Source organism: Capricornis sumatraensis, chromosome 18 (genome assembly GCF_032405125.1).
Source record: "Capricornis sumatraensis isolate serow.1 chromosome 18, serow.2, whole genome shotgun sequence".
NCBI lineage: Eukaryota > Metazoa > Chordata > Mammalia > Artiodactyla > Bovidae > Capricornis > Capricornis sumatraensis.
In genome coordinates this window covers 43736912-43758430 of record NC_091086.1, presented here as the reverse complement: position 1 = coordinate 43758430, position 21519 = coordinate 43736912, and the positions used below count along the sequence as shown (strand labels likewise).

The 21519-nt window shown below is 37.7% G+C and overlaps 1 protein-coding gene across 2 annotated transcripts in view; it reads right to left on the bottom strand.

Annotated features, from left to right (window-relative positions):
- CPLANE1 (ciliogenesis and planar polarity effector complex subunit 1) overlaps positions 1 to 21519 on the bottom strand; it is a 100402-nt gene that overhangs the window by 53626 nt on the left and 25257 nt on the right. For both annotated transcript variants that reach the window (XM_068990634.1, XM_068990635.1), the window contains exons 19-31: positions 19827 to 19991; positions 12961 to 13099; positions 12165 to 12274; positions 11860 to 12018; positions 11651 to 11759; positions 9489 to 9789; positions 7111 to 8020; positions 6203 to 6351; positions 5415 to 5599; positions 4819 to 4910; positions 3516 to 3595; positions 2386 to 2463; positions 439 to 631 (exon numbers count right to left, since the gene is read on the bottom strand). In XM_068990634.1, the coding sequence (XP_068846735.1) occupies positions 439 to 631; positions 2386 to 2463; positions 3516 to 3595; positions 4819 to 4910; positions 5415 to 5599; positions 6203 to 6351; positions 7111 to 8020; positions 9489 to 9789; positions 11651 to 11759; positions 11860 to 12018; positions 12165 to 12274; positions 12961 to 13099; positions 19827 to 19991 (2670 nt within the window). The remainder of the gene's footprint in view (positions 1 to 438; positions 632 to 2385; positions 2464 to 3515; positions 3596 to 4818; positions 4911 to 5414; positions 5600 to 6202; positions 6352 to 7110; positions 8021 to 9488; positions 9790 to 11650; positions 11760 to 11859; positions 12019 to 12164; positions 12275 to 12960; positions 13100 to 19826; positions 19992 to 21519) is intronic.

The window sequence follows — 21519 nt, the reverse complement described above, 5'->3', positions numbered from 1 at the left end:
TAAATTGTTGGTAGAGAGAAAAGGATAACCAGGTGAGAAAAAGATGATGGAAGGCAAAGTGCACAACACTTTAAATCCAGGTGACAATTTCAAACCAAATATGATGTGACAGGCTGTGTCAGAAAATAAACTGATTCAGATACCTCTGAGCAGGGGTTGGCTGGTCTGCTCAGCCACCTCACTTTTGTCAGCAGCTCTGGATTCCCAAGAGCTCAGAAAAAAGAAGTCATCAGGAGAAGTAGGGAACACAGTTGAGACTCTAGGCCCTAGAATTAGGACTTCTGAATAACAAAGGAAAAGTGCCCCAAGCAGGGAAACCCTGCGATTTAACTTGAACTCGTCAGACTCTGAAAGTTTGTTCTGAAAGTTTGTTCGTAGTTTAAAACCTGACGTAAACACCATGTGTAGACTTAATGGGTTAAACAGAGATGTGCTTACCTGAACTAATTTAAACATTTCATCTTGGAGCATTCGCCTAACAGAATTGGAAGACTGCGATAACTGAGCGCTGGGTTCATTTCTCTGGGTTGGCTGAGCTGTTGGTCCAGGTGTTTGTGAAGCCACTGTGACTCCATTTGATGCCAAAGGTGGAGCTGAGGAAGATTTATCTTTACATGCAGAGACTGGAGTACTATGTGGAAGCATATAAATAAAAAGCACACATTAATCAAGAAAAAAAAAACCACATTAGGTGTTCATGAGCTGAGTATTTTGATCCTACTTTTTTATTCTATTTTAAAAGCTTTCTGGAAATTTTCAGGAAATTTAAACCCTAAAGCCTATCTCACTGTATATCCCTTAGCCCCCAGACACAGTTGTCATCAGCAGAGCTCTTCATTCAAATGCCATAACCAAGGGACATGTGATGTCTAGCCAGCCATGGCCCCCGCCCTATGGTGTTGCAATGCCCAGGTCAGCTCACACATTTATTTTACTTGCCTGGTACCTGTAGGCATCTGAGTTTGAGACCTGTGCAATCATTCTGATCAGCTGGACAGACGATGTCCTTTGGCTTACGAATATACTTCCTGGATTAAATTTAAAGATCGGAGTGGGTTTAAGAAAACTGTGGAAAGTATGGGTTAAGAAATATGTTTAATTCTGGGCTTCCCTGGTGTCTCACTGGTAAAGAATCCACTTGCCAATGTAGGAGACACAGGTTCAAACCCTGACATGCCACGGAGCAACTATGCCCGTATGCCACATCCACTGAGCCTGTGCTCGAGAGCCTGGGAACCACAACTTCCAAGCGCACATGCCCTAGAGCCTGTGAAGTCAGTGCAATGAGAAGCCTGAGCGTCACAACTAAAGACTAGTCCCCACTTGAGCATTTAGAGAGAAGTTCGCACAGCAACAAAGAACCAGCACAGCCAGAAATAAGTAAATAACATATTTTAAAAACATGTTTAATTCTAACATGGGTAGAGCAAACTCCTGCTGTTCTTCAATAAATGTGAAACAATAGTATTGTGAATATTTCATTTCCAAACAAATCAGAGTTTACAATAATAACTAAATCCTAACAAAAAATGCCTATTTAGAAATAAAAATGAAAAGTCAAAGTTTTTGTTTTAAATAAAATGATTGTTTGAGGATGATTCCTTAAAACACAAGAGGTATTCAATGTTTTACAAGTAAATCAATATAGGGAGCAGGTAATATCATGTCCAAATAAACTGATCACTGTCTCTAAACAGAAAATAACGTATTAAATTGTGTTTAGATTTATTTGGATTTACACTCATTCCGTTCCAGCAATAATTTGAGCCTTTTTATTAAGCATGTGCTCGATAACAGAATTCTATTTGGGAGATCCATGAAGAACAGACATTACAACTTACTTGCCTGTTTTAACACAATTTTATTGGCCTTTGCTTTTTAATAAGTAGCAAGGAGATAAATTTTAATTATGGAGAATTTTTCTAAAGCAAATTTATGCTGTATCATTCTCTGATTTCAACACCATTTATACACTTCAACCATTGGAAAAGAAATTCAAAAGACAGAACTGGATGACTCTTCTATGAGAGAATTAAAGGCATTTGATATTTCATGAGAAATCTGCTAAAGGCTGAACACGAGCAAGAACTACCTCTTTCAATAACATACCCATGACTTCTCTTTTTTGGAAGAGACTTGTTCTAAAATAGTTCCTGCATGTCTTTAAAACACAACTGTTACAGGAAAATCTTTCAGTGAGAAACGTAAAGTTGTGAGAAATGGATACCTATATTGATCTTTCAATGTGTAATGTTGATTTCATTTTACTCTTAGTTTTTGGTCAAGATGTTTAGTAATTGTTTCAAAATGGTACAACAGGCATCATTTTTTTCTCTTTTCTATTTGTAATTATATCAGAATGGTACAGTAGGCAAAAATGCTTACCTAGAAACTTCCGAATTTGTATCTACACAAAATGAATGAGGAATGATATGTTCAAGATCTGTAGAGGCTTCGATCATACTATAATTAAGATTAAAAATCAGTTAGGAAGATATTCTTTACATTATCTAAGATACAGGTGATCTAAGGCTCAACCATCTAAGAGTCTAAATAAACATCCTCTAATCTTCTGTAATGCTTAGCTCATAATTACAATCTATTTATATTTGTCTCCATAGCAATAGTAAGAGATTCAAATAAAAGCAAAGAATTTGTCTGGATGGCTTTAATACATGACTTGAACATTATTAAATGTTTGGAAACAGAAATAATATAATCTAAAATGAGTGGAAATGAAGTTAGCTGGGACCTTAAACTTCACCTGGGAAGAAGCAGAAACTTTGCTCAGAACACTACAGAGCTCATTATCACATCTGAAACTGCAATGACTAGTTTCTTATTAATAGAAATATTTATATTACTTGTAAAGACACAGGACATTAAATATATTCTTTTATTAATTATTCACAGGAGGCCTGAACAAAATTTGTACATAAGAGAAAGAGAATTTAACTGAGTTGCCTTCCTTAGTCAAAGTAATTCTAAAAATTCAAAACTTCAAAAATCCTAACAAGAAATCATGCCCAAATTGCAACATATGAAAACTGTCTTCAGCTATCCTTGAAGTAATAATAAGCTGGCAAGCAGAGTATGTGTCTACCGTAGCCCCGTGGACAGTGTGCAATGATCATACCACAATAGTGAAAGATCATACACATATGTTATGACCAACATGATTCTTTACTTTTACCCAATAAAACTGAAACTAGTAGGGAAAGGGAGGGCCTTAACTAGCAGGTGAATAAACTCCGAATATTTCTAGCTATATCTTAAGACTGATAGTGATAGGAGAACAAAAGGTATTTTAGACGTCTTTACCTCACTCTCAAAATTTAGAAGTATAACATTTACTAAAAATCATCATTACCATTGCTATTAAACTGAAGTTACCATTTCACTAGGAACACAGTATCACTGTAAAACATATACTGTCAATCATGAGGAAAAAGAATCCTCTTCATCACGTGAATCGCAGTGAGCCCTGAAAGCTCCCCAAGACTTTTCCCCCTTACCCTTTCTGTTCAGTTGATTCCTCCTCCATACACGTCTCCAGCGGTTCTTCCCTTGGACACTGAGCCTCTCCTGCGGAATGCTGCTAAAATTAATAGCACCCAAGAAAGCAAAGAGGTGAAACGGGTATTGTTGTCTTTGGTATCTGGGGTTTCACATTAGCCACTCGCCTGAACAAAAACAGTCTGAAAGCAAGTGAGAAACCAAACACTGAAATGTCCTCCCGGTCCTGCTCTGACCAGATCTTCATCCTGTGATGCCTCAAGCCCATCGCCTTAAGCCACTGAGCATATTAAACTGCAAAGACAAATGATGCCACTAGAAATCATTTACAGTGTATTTATGATGTATCTGTAAATTACACACGCATTACTACCTAAGTACAACAGAACGTTGAACAACTTGGGTTTGCACTGAGCAGGTACACTGATATGCAGATTTGTTTTTTTCCAATAAATACATTACTACACAATCTGGGGGTTGGCTGAATCCACACCAGGCCCAGGAACCAATCCTCTGTGAACACTAAGGGACGACCGGACGTGCATTCCTGACTGCATGGGGGGGTCGAAGCCCCTAAATGCCATGTTGTTTAAGGGCCAACTGTACACTGTGAAAACAACTACAAAATGAGAAAAAATAAAAACCTAATCCCTCTGAAAGGAATTGTTTCAATAATTAGAAATGTCTGTGGAAATCTAGTGTACCTGGTGAAATGTCTGTACCTGGAAATCTAGTGTATAGTGTTTTGAGAAAACAAATAATGCATAAAAGTGCATGTATGCGCAAAAACTGCACACTACTGACGAACATATACATTTTGAGTATGGAACACTGCAGCACTCTTGGCTAAATTAATTTACTACAGCAATTTATGTAATTAACACTTCACTGCCTGAAAGTATTAAATCTTAGTAGTAACAGAATTTCTGAGAAAGAAAAATGCTGCATGGCTATACTTTATGATTCACAGTATACTTTTAAGAGACAATAGCCTTGGTTGGATATACTGAATAAAAACACTATGGTGTTACCATAGTATGATTTAAGTAACTTTATATTTACGAAGACTTCCCAGTGACTCAGTGGTAAAGAATCTGTCTGCCAACACAAGAGACACAGGTTCAATCCCTGGGTTGGGAAGATCCCCTGGAGAAGAGAATGGCAACCCATTCCAGCATTCTTGCCTGGGAAATTCCATGGACGGTTGAGTCTGGTGGGCTGCGGTCCATAGCGTCACAAAAGAGTCAGACACGACTGAGCAACTAAAAAAACAACAACAACAATCCATATTTACACACTTACCTTTTCTAAATGCTGTGGTAAGGTTTGCATCTGCGTGTAAATGGCAATATTAGGACTTTCAACAGGTTCTTTGGCAAACTCTTTGGCATCCTCTATGGGGAAACAAGAGGGAAGAAAACACAGACTTTTTGAAAGTTAATCGATTTACTTTTCAGAAGGTTCAGGAATATTACAGGAAACATGATGGCAAAAACATTTCCTATCCTCCTTACAAAAATATTTTTTAACACCTAGAGACAACTCCTCTTCACCAAGTGAGTCCAGATACACCTTGAAAGGGCTTAGATCAGTGTGTATAATTCCATATAAAGCTCTGAGAGCTGCTGTTTTAAAGAAACCTATCAAGGAAAGGTTCACAGGATTGGTTCACAGAAATGAAGAGACTCAAAATAATCAACACAGCAAGGCAAAAGACTCCAAACTCAAGTTACAAGTTAATAGGCTTAACATTTCAAAAATATTAAATTCTCTTTAAACAACTGGATTTAGGCTATTTTATAAACACACCAATTTAGATATAAGACTAAGTTATCTCATAATCATTCACCCTATCAAATCAGTAAGGTCAAACAAAAAGATTAGCTAAATAAACTGACCTTCATGGTCTGTTGGGTATACATCCATTTCCTCCTGTGTAAATGCTTCTACTTCTGAAAGATCCTCATCGATATTTACAATTTCTTTTTCAGTAACATCAGTGACAGAAATAATCTCATCTTTGGTTCCTTTTATTTCAGGATTTTTTACCTCTGTTGGCATTCTATTGACAAAAATGAAGCAGCTAAAATCGTAACTCATACTTGGGAACAAAGAGTTTGCTTTCAACAGATTCAGTTAATTGAAAAAGAACAAACTAAGCTTTCATACTTATGAGGTCTTTATTTTAACCACATATGGCACATAGCAGAATATCAATAAAAGGTTAAAATGAAGAATAAAAATGAATTTTAAAAAGTTCAATAAATAACTGAATATCCCATTTTTATTTACTCAGATTAGAATAATTTCGGCTTATCTAAATTTCTCATTCCCATAAAGGAATCTTCCTGCTACCAAGCCTTCAGCTTTAGTATTCAAGGATATATTCCTCACAGTACTATATATTAAGTAAAAATGGATGAGATGGTTAGTTCAACTTTGACACGGGAAGTCAATGAACATAATAAAGGGATCTCTTGGGATGAATTTGCTCCTGTCTCAGAAGATATACGCTAGACTAACATGGAAAGAAACATAATTTGTAATGTATTATTAAAATATTTCAGAAAGCACTCCTTGCTGCTTCTCTAGGTCAAAGAAACACTCACTTCCGTAACTTTCAAGGGTTCAATTCTCCTTCAAGACCAAACATCATCAAACAAGGTATCTATCATCAGCAACTTACTTCAAGATACTTTGACAGGATTCATTTTGACCCTTTATTTCCTCAGTCCCACCTTGAGTGGATACTGCAACAGAACAGCCAGCATCTGTTCTATAATCATTCTCTATACTGGGTCCATTCTGAGGCCCAGGGGAATTATTCTCTAGCACCTAAAACAAACCATTAATAGTACTTAATATTCATTACTGAACCCCTTACTTTTCATTATATTTTTAGATTATTAATACTTTCTACAGAACTTCTAAGTCTCTTATTAATTTATTGAGTATTCATTGCATTTCTCATACTCAGTATCTGATGCTAAAGCAATGGCTAACTCATTATTCCACCTAGAAAAAACAAGCTTGACTACCTTGAGTATTCAAAAGAAATCAGCCTTACAAACTTGAAAGGTAAATCACCCATGTTTTCAGGCCGTAGGACAACAGAAATAAAAATGCAAAGTTGCTTTCACTTCACTTTCCTTACTATTATAAAGATATTTAGCAATAATATAAATGTAACAACCACTTGTAATATCACTTAAAATTATCTCTTTTTGTATTTTGGCCATGCCATACAGCTTGCAGAAGCTCAGTTCCCTCAACAGGGACTGAAGTGCGGCCATGACACGGACAGTGCCAAATTCTAACCACTAGTCCACCACGAAACTTCCTTTTTTTCTTTTTTATAGACACACATGGAACCTCAAAATCTCACAGCCTCTCTGAAAGTACTTTAACCCTAATAAATCATTTCTAAGAATTAAAGGAACTACTTTAAAATATAAGGTGATACAGATTATAATTAGCATTGTCATCAATTCTGTTACTTATTGATTCTTTATTAGGTAGGGAAGTACAAATACAGTTTTAATCTAAAATAAGAATTCTAATTTGTATCTAATCATAAGCAATTCAAGCATTTACCTTAACGATGGCATTTTTTGCCTTATATGTAGCAAAATAGGGTTGTTCCAAAAGCCACAATGATGTAAGAATGGCGGCTGTCGAGGTCTTCACACGAATGACAGGACTGTACTCACAGGATGGCTCAGTGAGTCCAGAGTCACAGAGTAGTCTTTTATCAGACCATCTTATCATCCATTCCAATAGCCTTCTTGTATTGCCACACATGTTATTTAGTGCTACAGGAAGATCTTCTTGAGGGTTAATATCATTGCATTGAATTACTTTGAAAATACATCTTCTAGTTTCAGTGGATTTGGGAATGCAAACACTATGGTTTGACAATCTCTGTATTAAAGTTTTCTCTGCATTGTCATCTTGTACTCTATAAACTGACTTCTGTTTTAAACCGAACAACCCACTCTTCCCTTCATTTTTATTGACTTCATTCAAAGGGTTCTCGGAAAAACGCCTGATCCCTTGATTAGCTAGTACGGAAGCTGAAAGTGTCTGGTTTTCTGATTTTTCACGCTCATATGACTCAGGAGCAACAACAAAGCAGGAGCCGGCTCTGAACACATTCTGGCTTCTGGTTTTGCTGTGACGTCGTTTTAATGTTGTATGTACATCAAAGAGTAAAGAATTAAGTTCATGTTCTCTAAGATGTCCAGAAAAACTAGTTAGAAATGGAATGCCAGCATCCTTGGAACCAAGTAGGTCTCTCTCAAGAACATAACTCAAGAAGAGTTCAAGGAATTTAATATATTCGTCATCGTCACGTTCAAATTCCCAAACACCTATTACAGGAAGTGCATTTTGTAATAACTTTTCACAATCTTCTTTTCTTTTAGGGTTTTCCTTTTGATTATATATTTTCTTTTTACCTTTGGGCTTACCAGTCAATGTTAATTCCATGTGATTTGGGGCACTTCTGTAGCAAAATTAAGTTTGAAAAGACAAATTAAAGATCATTTAATCACTAAAACTGATTGACAATAAAGACTCTCTCCACTGTTATAGTCATACCTATCATTTTTTAATGCCTTGACTACCTGTCTTGCAAATGAGGGAGCTGGACTAAATGATCTCTAAACACTTGTTAGAACTGAACATTCAGAGTCCAAAAAATATAACAGTAATATCAAAAGAGAAATCTGACATTAAAAAAGACTAAAATATGTTCAAAGAAATTTCACTATTAAAAAAAAGGCTTTTTCTGGGCAAAAAACAATGGTCCTTTAAAAGGCCAGAATTTAGGAATACAAAATCAATAAAAATCACAAGCCACCAATACACATCTTAGTTTATGGTTTCCAGTTTCTCTCTTGCATCTGCCCCTTTCAGCTTCCCTGTGTGATGAGCAAGGAGCAGGACTGCCCTCAGGATTCTTTAGCACACAAAAGCCAGGTATTTTTTCTGAACAGTCTCTGCTGCTATAAAACCTGTTGGGCAGGCACCTAACCATAATTACTTTTAAATCTGTTTCTTCTCAACATGGTTCTCAGGGGAGAACACAGATCCCTAGTTCCCTCAATAAAAGAAATAAAGGTTCCAGTTAGGCACCTGGGCTGAAGCCACCGTACTTCTTCCTATTAAGACTGCATAGCAAGCAGCCTCCGAGGTATTCCTGTGCTAACACTGCAGCTGTCTGGTGGACCAAGCACACCATTCATGATACTGCTAGCTACGGTCTCAGCAGATGTTTGAAGTAGACACCATTTCACCTAAACCAGATATGACTGACTATATAGTTCTTCAGTCATGAGAAGGATAAATTGCATTGTAGATACTGGAATTATAAAGGAAAAAAATCTGTATAAATCAAAGTAAAAGAGGTTAAAATGATAAGCAAGAATTTCTTGACAATTTGTAGACAGGCTTCAAAGATGAATGTGTAAAAAAAAAAATGGATGTTCAAATTCTTGCCATGAAAACCTTAAGAACAATGGAGTGGGCTGCCATTCCCTTCTCCAGGGGATCTTCCCAACCCAGGAATTGGACCCAGGTCTCCTGCATTGCACGTGGATCCTTTACTGATTGAGCCACCAGGGAAAGCCCTAAAAACAATATAGCTAACCAAATAATCCTCAACTATTTAGGTCTAAGATTACTAAAAGAACTAAAAGTCCTCCATTAAATTCTAGAATTTCATCTACTCATTTTATTTTATACCTTCAGATGGCAAAATTATTTAGTATCTCAGTAATACTTTAAGTGGATTTTCAAATGTAAGGTCTCATTTTACACTTCTGACATTCCTGTGAGTATGGCACTTATCATTCATTATTAATAATACAGTCAGAGGTTGCTGGGAGTAGAAGTCAGGTCAGCGTTGCATGAAAATACTTTTTTTCCCAAAGGAAGTGAATGCTTTCTACTTAAAGAGATCTCACTTGTACCTTTGACAGAAATGTGTCCTGCTTTTTCCTTCAGCTGACAAAGCTTCTGAGAGGGTATCGGCCATATCTGCATCACTGTGAGCCACAGAACTGCCCAGTTCTGTGAGTGTGCTCCTGCTCAGACTAGTTCCCAAGGAAAACCTGTCAAAACCTGCAACCTCGGCTGGCTTTTCTTCTTCAATTGGCTCCCATATATTCATTTTGAAAGAACCTATATTTCTCTGCACACGCTTTAGGGCTTTCACCCTCACTTTATGGATAGAATGCATGATAACAGACATCATCTCTTCTGTTTGGGGACCTAGAAAGAAAAGAACAAAAGGCCTTAAAGTTCATTAAAATATTTCAACTCAAGACATAAGGGGATCCAACTCTGGTCCCCTGCTGGGAACATGAAATCTAACTGAGGGCTTAGTTTCACAGTCTTATAGACATGCCTTCTTTAATATTTGTTAAAAGTTCAGTTCAGTTCAGTTCAGTTCAGTTGCTCACTCGTGTCCAACTCTTTGCGATCCCATGAATCGCAGCACGCCAGGCCTCCCTGTCCATCACCAACTCCCGGAGTTCACTCAGACTCACCTCCATCGAGTCCATGATGCCATCCAGCCATCTCATCCTCGGTCAACCCCTTCTCCTCCTGCCCCCAATCCCTCCCAGCATCACAGTCTTTTCCAATGAGTCAACTCTTCACATGAGGTGGCCAAAGTACTGGAGTTTCAGCTTTAGCATCATTCCTTCCAAAGAAATCCCAGGGCTGATCTCCTTCAGAATGTATTAGTTGGATCTCCCTGCAGTCCAAGGGACTCTGAAGAGTCTTCTCCAACACCACAGTTCAAAAGTATCAATTCTTTGGTGCTCAGCCTTCTTCACAGTCCAACTCTTACATCCATACATGACCACAGGAAAAACCATAGCCTTGACTAGACGGACCTTTGTTGGCAAAGTAATGTCTCTGCTTTTCAATATGCTATCTAGGTTGGTCATAACTTTTCTTCCAAGGAGTAAGTGTCTTTTAATTTCATGGCTGCAATCACCATCTGATTTTTGAAATAAATTACTTCTAACATTTTCATTTTCCAGGGCATGCATTTTTATGGAGTCCCACTTATTCTTCTTTAATGGACTTTTTCTAGCTTCTGGAGTTCTACCTTAAAATTATGGACCGTAAATTTAACAAATATTGAAGAAGGCATGATCTATATTTGTTGAAAGGGGTGATCCTTCTTCAAGCAAGTCTACTGGCACCATTTTTCCAACAGCATTTACTCACTTCACATCTCTGTGTCCCATTTTGCTAGTTCTCACAGTATTTCAAACTTTTTCATTATTATGGTATTTGTTATGTGATCTGCGATCAGTGATCTTTATTACTATTGCAAAAAGATTATGATTCACAATTGTGACTCAGATAATGGTTAGCATATTTTAGTAATAAAGTACTTTTTAATTAATGTTCTATATTAATATATATTGTCTTTTTTTAGGGCACACTTAATAGACTATAGCATACTGTCAACCTAACTTTTATACACACTAGGACCAAAAATATAAATGTGACTTGCTTTACTGAAATATTCACTTTATTAAGGTGGTTTGGAACCAAAGGTATACTGTCAATGCCACTGAACTGCACATTTAAAAACATTAAATTTGATATTATTCATATTTTTCTACAATAAAAAATTTTCCAAAGGTCATCTTGAATGCAAATAACTGTAAATTAGAAGCATAAATAACCATTAAAAGAAAAAAGCTAGTTTTCAATAAAATATCTACATTATATATATATATGTATATATACACACACACAAAGCATTATATACTCATTTTATGTATTTATCTTGCTTAATCCTCTTTCAATATACATTCATAACACAGGTATTAATATACTCATTTTACAAATAAGGAAAAGAGGCTCAGAGATGCTGAGCAACTTGCCTATGGTCACATAGCTACTGACAGGCATGACATGAAGTCAGTTTTGAATGATTCCAAAACAACAGAATTGGTGATAGTGTAATGAGGAATTACTTCTGCCTTCTCATACTCTTCATCTCAAAAGAGAAATGCATAAAAACATAAGCATGAAAAAATAAATGTTTTCAAAACAAAATGAAAATCTTCAGCAATTTATCAGATGCCTAAGAAATGCCAAAAATTACCTTTCACAACACAGTGTCTGAGTCTCTGCTGAAGAGAGTGATATTTTTCTCGTAAAGAAACTCTTATGTCCTCAGGATTGGGAAATGCCTTCACAAAAATTTCTGCTACCTTCAGAAATATTTTAAAATGAGTTTTATAAGCAACATCATTCTTAATTAAAACAAAATTAAAATTCTTTAGTCTCTGATTCTGATTTATTTTCACCTACCTTTCTGATTGGTGGCAGTTCTGCAATGAGGCTCAAAATCAGATCCTGAATAAGCTCTTCAATATTAGAAAACCGAGAGAAGGGCAACATCCTGTAAGCCCATTCCACCGCACTCAGACAGTGCTCAACTAGACAGGGGCCAAACTTTGCCTCAAGGCCCTATACGGATATTGAAAGGGTCATTTGCTTTTCGCTTTACACTTAATGATTTAACGGAATGTAGTAACAAACAGTAAAATATTCTATCAAGCAATAATTTCCCAAGTAATATTTATGCATTTTTCTTACTCTTCTGCAGTTAATACCTTTTTTTCCTCCACATTTTCTCTTGCCTTCTGATACTGCCTGCAACTATAGGATAACTTATCACGGACATGCAGCATCCAACACAAAGCACAAAGTTCTCTGAAGCAACCTAAATCAAGAATGGAAATATGAGAGAAGACTGTATGAGTATATACATTAATATTACAACAACTTCACCTCTGCTGGTTATGTTCCAAAATAAATGTTTTTATATTGTTGATTATAAAAATCACCCTCAATACTTTGTATGAAAGTTGCGGAGATCCTTACAGAATTTTTACACATATTATTCTGGAATATTGCATACATGTCAGTTACATGAAAATATTAAAAACACTATACAGTATAAAAACTACTCTATTTACTAGTCGTTTACTTGCTTTAAACTTACAGTATGTTGTGGATATTTTTCAAAGTCAATACATATAGCTCTACTTAATACTGTATTGTTAATTTATTTGAAAAATCATTTATTGATAGGCATTTAAGTTTAAAATTTTTCAATACTAGAAATATAATTTCCAATACAAAACAATTTTTAATCAAAAGTTATACAAGTACACAAAAATATATAAATTATACTATCTATACAGTTTTTCAACTATCCCTCATTTCCACCCCGCCCCCCAAATAATGTATCTTGGATATATTTCCATGGTGGCAACATACATACACACTCTTTTCCATATCAGTATAGTATTCCATTACCTGGAAACATCCCAAAATCAAATGTAAAATATATCATTATTAATATTTAGGCCTAATTTCTAAGCAAGCAATTCATTCTGGACAAACCTATTGCTTTAATGGACGCTTCATCTAGCTTCCGGTCTCCAGCCGCTCCAGGTCGAAAGAATGCTACACCTCCTTTACAGTAATTAAGTAACGACTCAGGGAAAGGACTCAATGAAGGAAGGGACCCTTTCATGCGAATCTGTAAAAAAAAGACAGAATATGTTAATTATCAGTCATATAAGTTAGTTTTTAAGGAAACTATAAAACAACAAACAAGGCATGAAAGATAAACCATAAAGAATGGAAAACACAGCATTGTTCCTATACTATGTAAGAAAATGACATGGAAATCACTCACACTTACACAAACTTAGTGGACAAACTCAACAAAGTCACTGGCTAAATCTCAAAAGAAAAAAAAGTTCTAACCAAATTAACCTCTTTTGTCATTCAGTTTTTACCTAAAAAGTTTTGTATGAAAAGAACTTAATGCTATTTATCCTGGCTTTCCCCAAAGAAATAATAAAAGAAAATAAATTTAAGAATCTATGTGCAGAAAAAAAGTATATTTACATACATAACTTTTTAAAAAGTTATATATGTACGTAACTAAAAAAAAAAAAAGATGACAATTATAGTCACCATATGGCAACTCCTGATAAAATAATAACTCTAGAAAGGATCAGTAGATGTCAAATTAGGTAAAATGTTGATGGACAGTGCATGGAACATGAGCCAGACTCATCGATTTATCTCACTGTCCTGATAAGTGAAAGAAAACAGACAAAGGTGCCATGCGATACGCTGCAACAGGGGAGCACACAGCACCACTCCTGAAGGACTGAATTCTAAGAAGATGTGAACCTGAGTTTAATCAAAACTGGCTCCCTTGATGAGGAGAGATTAATTACTGGCTTGTAAGAAACAAAAGGAAAGATGAACACATTGCTGCTGTTGCTGCTGCTAAGTCACTTCATTCGTGTCCAACTCTGTGCGACCCCAGAGACGGCAGCCCACCAGGCTCCCCCATCCCTGGGATTCTCCAGGCAAGAACACTGGAGTGGGTGGCCATTTCCTTCTCCAGTGCATGAAAGTGAAAAGTGAAAGTGAAGTCCCTCAGTCGTGTCTGACTCTTAGCGACCCCATGGACTGCAGCCTACCAGGCTTCTCCATCCATGGGATTTTCCAGGCAAGAGTACTGGAGTGGGGTGCCATTGCCTTCTCCCGAGGAACACGTTAAATGACGCTAAATGAAAAGATGACAGACAAACCCAACATATGGTTCAGAGACAATTCCCAAGTCTAACAAATCTAGGGGAAAAAAAAAGTCAAAGGAAACTGACAGAATAAAACAAAAAGGATCTAAAACACGTCAACCTGGGAAGAAAAGAGTTAGCAGCAGGCTTGGAATCTATTTTCTCCCTCTCCTGCTCATTCCAGAAAGACGTGATCTAGTCAAGTCCCCTTGTAAGCATGCTAAGCATGTCTTCTTGTCAAACAAATTAACGGTATTTATCAGAGGTAGAGAGTCTGTCTAGGCTGCTTATTAGAAATAAATTTAGAATATAGAGATTTATGGATTATGACCCCATGAAAAACACAAGCTATATAATTAATAAACTATAAAAAGGAGATGTTAAATAACTGAAATAGCTCCCTTTTGTGTCATGGTGTTAAACAAAGGCCAGGACACATTCTTCTGCAGTGAGAAAAGACTTGGAGCAGCATATACAATTCCATCTTTCCAGGTAGGTTAGTAGTAAAGAAACTGCCTAGCAACACAGGAGATGCAAGAGATGCAGGTTTGAGCCCTGGGTCAGGGAGATCTCCTGGAGTAGGAAATGGCAACCCATTCCAGTATTCTTGACTGGAAAATTCCATGGGCGGAGGAGGCTGGTGGGCTTCAGTCCATGAGACTGCAGAGTCAGACACAATCGAGTACAGCACAGCACAGCAGCAACAGTGTGTGCAATTCCAGATTTCTCTGCATTTCATCTGTACCTTCTGGCTACCTATATCCTTGAAATTATTGGTAAACTTTGATCCATGGATGAAAAACATGTGTCTATACCAAAACTTACACATAAACATTCATAGCAGCATTATTCATAAAAGCCAAAGTGGAAGCAATCCAAGTATCCATCAATGGGTGAAACAATAAAACAAAATGTTATATATCCATACAATGGAATGTTATTCAGCCACAAAAAGGAATAAAGTACTAATTCACACTACAATATTGATGAATCTTAAAACCATTAAGCTATGTGAAAGAAGCCAGTCACAAAAGGACATGTATTGTATGATTTTATATATATAAAATATCACAATAGGCCAATTCATAGAGACAATAGATTAACGCTTGCTGAGGGGAAGAAAAGGAAGTGGGAAATTCTTACTAATGTGTTTCTTTTTTGAGGTGATGAAAATATTCTGGAATTAAACAGTGGTGATGGTTGCACAACTCTGTGAATATACTAAAAATCAAAGGAGTGTGCATTTTTAAAAGGTTAACTTTATGGAACACAAATCACATATCAATTTTAAATTGGTAAAATCAGCTAAAATAAAGACTTTGGACTATATTAGTTTTCTATTATGGCCCTAACAAATAATCAGAAATTTTGTGGCTGAAACCAACACCAATTTAATCTCACCGTTTTGGTGGATCAGAAGTCTAGGAAGAGCTCCGAGGGTTCTCTGCTTAGTCTCACAAGGCCAAAGTAACAGCAGGACTGCCCTCCTCTTCAGAGGTTATGTTGTGGTTGTTCCACTGCTAAGCTGTGTCTGGCTCTTTGTAACCCCATGGAGTTGCAGCACACCAGGCTTCCCTGTCCTCCACTATATCCCAGAGTTTGCTCAAACTCATGTCCGCTGAGTCAGTGATACCATTCTAACATTTCATCCTCTGTCACCCTCTTCTCTTCCTGCCCTCAATCTTTCCCAGCATCAGGGTCTTTTCCAATGATTTGGCTCTTCCCATCAGGTGGCCAATGTACTGGAGCTTCAACTTCAGCATCAGTCCTTCCAATGAATATTCAGAGTTGATTTCCTTTAGGATTGACTGGTTTGATCTCCTTGCTGTCCAAGGGACTCTCAAGAGTCTTCTCTAGCACCACAATTCAAAAGCATCAATTTTTCAGCACTCAGCCTTCTTTTTGGTCTAACACTCATATCCATACATGACTAATGGAAAAACTTTGACTGTATGGAGCACTGTTGGCAAAGAGATGTCTCTGCTTTTCAATACTCTAATCACAGCTATCCTTCCAAAGAGCAAGCATCTTTTAATTTCATGGCTACAGTCACCGTTCAGTGATTTAGGAGCCCCCCAAAATAAAATCTGTCACTGTTTTCACTTTTTTTCCCTTCTATTTGCCATGAAATGATGGGACTGGATACCATGACGTTAGTTTTTTGAAGGCTGAGTTTTAAGCCAGCTACTTCACTCTCCTCTTTCACCTTCATCAAGAGGCTCTTTAGTTCTTCTTCGCTTTCTACTATTAGAGTGGTATCATCTCATACCACTGATATTTCTCCTGGCAATCTTTATTCTAGCTTGTGATTTCATCCAGCCTAGCATTTTGCATGATGTACTCTGCATATAAGTTAAATAAGCAGGGAGACAATATACAGCCTGGACGTACTCCTTTCCCAATTTTAAACCAGTCCGTTGTTCTATGTCTGGTTCTGTTGCTTCTTGATCTGTATACAGGTTTTTCAGGAGATAGGCAGGGTGGTCTGGTATTCCCATCTCTTTAAGTTTTCCACAGTTTCCTGTGATCTACACAGTCAAAGGCTTTTGCGTAGCCAACAAAGCAGAACTAAATATTTTTCTCGCATTTCCTTGCCTTTTATATGATCCAATGAATGCTGGCAATTTGATCTCTGGTTCCTCTGCCTTTTCTAAATCCAGCTTGAACATCTGGAAGATCTCAGTTCATGTACTATTGAAGCCTAGCTTGGAGGATTTTGAGCGTTACCTTGCTAGCATGTGAGATGAGTGCAACTGTACAATAGTTTGAACATTCTTCAGCATTGCCCTTCTTTGGGAATGGAATGAAAACCGACATTCTCCGGTCCTGAGGCCACTGCTGAGTTTTCCAAACTTGCTGATATATTGAGTGCAGCACTTTAACAGCATCCTCTTTTAGGATTTGAAATAACTCAGCTGGAATTCCATCACCTCCACTAGCTTTGTTCATAATAATGCTCCCTAAGGCCCACTTGACTTCACACTTCACACATTCACTGGCTCTAAGTGAATGACCACACCATCGTGGTTATCAGTTCATTAAAACCTTTATTGTACAGTTCTGTGTATTCTTGTGACCTCTTCTTAATCTCTTCTGCTTCTGTTAGGTCCTTGTCACTTCTGTCCTTCACTGTGCCCACCCTTGCAAGAAATGTTCCCTTGGTATCTCCAATTGTCTTGAAGAGATCTCTAGTCAGATGTTCTAGAGGAAATTTATTTCTAGGCTCTTTGAGTCTGTTTGCAGAATTCTGTTCCATGTGGTTATAGGATTCAGGTCCCCCATTTACCTGTTGGCTACACGCAGGGGGACTATTAGAAGTTTCCGAAAGCTGCGTTTATTCCTTGGATATTACTACTACTACTAAGTCGCTTCAGTAGTGTCCGACTCTGTGCGACTCCATAGACGGCAGCCCACCAGGCTCCCCCATCCCTGGGATTCTCCAGGCAAGAACACTGGAGTGGGATTGGCCCTCTTCAAAGCCAGCAAGGCTGAAATGAGTCCTTGTCACTTTTCTAATCTTCCTTGTGTGGCTTTTCTCCCATCTTCCTTTTCCACATTTCACTAACTGACTCCTCCACCTCTCTTTTTGGCTTCTAAGAGGTTATCTGATTACACTGGGTCTACCAAGATAAACCAGGATAATGTCTTTATTTTAAAATCACCTGATTAATACCATCTGAAAAATCCCTCAAGCCAAATTAAATCAGTGTCTAGATTTATGTTTGAATAGCCAGAAGATAGGAATCTTGCAGCTATCTTTAGAATTCTGCCTACTACTTGTACTATGCTTTAACCTTATACAGTTAACTTATTACTTGTAAAGATTTTCACAAGGAAGAATATCTTCAACAGAGTGGCTAATTTCAAGAGAATCTATAGTCTTTATCTGCTAGTTAAGTTCATTAAAACTAGGTTAAGTGAGATTATTCTCAGAAGTTTGTAAGACCAAACATAACTTAGAACTTTAAACAGTTTTCTACAGTAAGCAACTTCTAAAAAAAAGTTTCCTATAACAAACACTCAGGCTCAATAGAACTTAAAACTATCAAAAACAATCTTTCAATAAACACTCTGCCCTTCTTAGTAAACATACTTAAAAACTTAAAACTTTGGAATAACAAAGTTATAAATGAATATAGTTTTATATTTTTATGGTGGCTATAAGCAACTTTCACAAACATTTATCTCTAAAAACAGGATAATTTTCAAAAACTTGATAAACAACTTCTCAGGGTCTCTTGGGGTTTAGACTAGAAAAGAAGCCATAAACTCTTGGTACATTTAGTAACTTAACCAACAGCAAAATTTAAGATATTTTGGGGCTAATAATATTTATTTCTACATTTTATAGAGACAGATGACTGGCCTACAAAAGAACTGGATCTGGATAAGGAGCACAGAAGTAGACGTCCCATCTGGCTGCACATCAGATAAGAAGGCAGCTACATCTCAGCTGAAGTCAGCATAGAAGAGGACAGCAGCCCCCGAAACAAAGCGAACTGCACACCTCAGAAGACAGGAAGGGGGAGACTGACTGGTGGAGCCTACTGCAAAGGAATACTTAGCCAAGAGCTAACTCTCCATGGTTTGACCCCACAGAGGCCCCCAGAGAACAGAGGGAACATCTCGGGAAGAAGTGGGATAAACCCTGAACTGAATTTAAATCTTTAATGATTGTGGGGGAGAAAAGTAATTGGGAAAAAAAAAAAGAAAGTAACTGAAATTTCCTGCAACTAACCAACTAGATTATACTTTCTATCCTCAGACAGGAAGGGGCTAACACAGAGCTCCAGCTCAGAGTTCTTATCTTTCAGCAGAAACTTGGTCTGTCCAGATTTCATACTGTAAGCAAGTCTGAAATTTATGGATTTATGGGGCAGGACTCCTTGGAAAAATTCCACAATTATAAATACTAATATGTATTAGTATTTTTAATACTAATACATATTAGTATATTTAAATTGTTCATGCCAAGTCGCTTCAGTTGTGTCTGACTCTGTGTGACCTTATGGACTGTAGCCTGCCAAGCTTCTCTTGAGATTCTCCACAAAAGAATACTAGAGGGGGGTGCCATGCCCTCCTCCAGAGGATCTTCCCAATACAGGGATCAAACCTGAGTCTCTAAAGTCTCCTGCACTGGCAGGTGGGTTCTTTACCACTAGTGTCAACTGGGAAGCCCTTTAAATTGTTTACCATAGTGTTACCGAGTCTAAGCTCGTATTGCTTGCCTCACAACAGGCCAAAAATTGACGGATGAGTTGTTGTGGCAAGGAATAACGACTTTATTTAGAAAGCCAGCAAACCGAGAAGATGGTGGGCTTGTGCCTCAAGGAAACATCTTGCCTGAGTTAGAATCCAGGCTCCTTTTCTACTAAAAGGGAAGGGAATAAAATCAAACACTTCCTGTTCCCATATGCCTCTGGAGAACATGTGTTAATTTCTCCCTTCCCGTGGTCATTCACAGGTAGGCCTGGTCAGGATGTTTCCCATGAACTAAACAAAGGTATTTTAGCTTAATGCTCATGACCTGGGAAGCAAAGTTACCAGAGATAGGCCATTATGTATAATTTAAGCTACAGGCAACATCCCTATAGTGATTAACTCGTAACAGAATACAGAAGGTTCTTCCCTGTTGCAATAGCACACAAGTGACTTAAGACATTTCCACACCTTTTGCATGACTTTTCTTGCCCATCTCAACTGCAAGATGTACCACTGTGCTACAGGAAAAGAACACCGAGCTGCCCGGAAAAGCAAGAGAACACGCTGAAGGATTCCAGACACCTTTTGGCGATTATCTTTTTCAGCTTTTAAAAGAAGATCATCACCATCTTCCTAAAAAAAAAAAAAATGAAAAAAAATTAGTAGCCAGGAAAACAGAAACTTCCAATGTTACAGTAAAAATAAAGATAGTGCTTCTCAAACTAGACTATTCCTGGAGATTCACAAAGAAAGTTTTGAGGCATGGCTCTACAGCTCTTTCCAGGGTCAAGGAAACACTTGTCTCACCTCAGTGGAAAAGGCTATAATAGTTAAAGCCAACCATCCCTGACTTCACTGGGGGAATATTACAGAGATCACTCCTTTCAAAAAGAATGCCTCTTCCCTTCCTCTGCCTAGAAAAATCCAATTATATTTCAGTGTCACCTCTTCTGTGAAACTCTTCCATTCTGTGGTATTATGGCAATTTGCTCAGATTTCCACTGTAGCTTTTACTAATTTATTCTTGCTAATTTATGTATCTGTTTCCCACACTGTTGAGACTGGTCAAGAGCAAAGGCCTTGTCATCTACTGCACAAAATCCAATGTGTGGTGGGATCCAATAAATGTTTGTTGATTCAACACATGATTCAAGTCAGTAGCTACAGATTAATTTTCTAGAAATGAGATAATGCAAATATTATGAACATTTGCTTCCCTAACATTTTCCTACCACTGCCACTTCTTAAGAATACTCAGTTATTGGTTGGGGGGGAACATCTGTCCCTTTTTTACATAGCTAAATGATTCAGGGAGAGCTGTTCCTATGTCCCCAGCTGCAAGGGAAGGCCCTAATCAATTGGCAAGCAGCACTGCACATTTAGCCCTAGCCAAGGTGTGTGATTCCAGGCCTGGCCAGTGACCTTGATGGGTCTCGCAAGAGTAACTCTCAGTACTCCTATTTGGATGCTGGGAGAGAAATACTTTTACTGCTTTTCTCTCTCCCCTTCCCACTCCCTTTGGGCATGGACAAGGTATCCTGAGAAGCTGCTGGTAGCCATCCGGCTCCCACAAAGGGAGCCAGCCTTAAACTGAAGCTGACAATTTAGAAAACAAAACGAGGGAAAAAGAGACCAAGTCTTTGAAAACATAACTGGGCTTCTCAATTATGCCAGCCAATACTTATCAAGTTTTCTGTTACTTTCAACCCCAGGGGTTCTAACTGGTACAGAGTGACATTTACGAGAAATCCTATCATTCTGGCTTATTTTAATAAAAAATAATAAAATGAAGTACTACTAAGGATTGCTAGTACTCAAGTATCAGCACAGCATATCCAGAAATACATTAAATGCTATTTCTAATCCCTAAACTAATATACTCGGAGAAGGCAATGGCACCCCACTCCAGTACTCTTGCCTGGAAAATCCCATGGATGGAGAAGCCTGGTGGGCTGCAGTCCATGGGGTCGCTACGAGTCGAACACGACTGAGCGACTTTACTTTCACTTTTCACTTTCATGCATTGGAGAAGGAAATGGCCACCCACTCCAGTGTTCTTGCCTGGAGGATCCTAGGGACGGGGGAGCCTGGTGGGCTGCCGTCTATGGGGTTACACAGAGTCGAACACGACTGAAGCGACTTAGCAGCAGCAGCAGCAAAC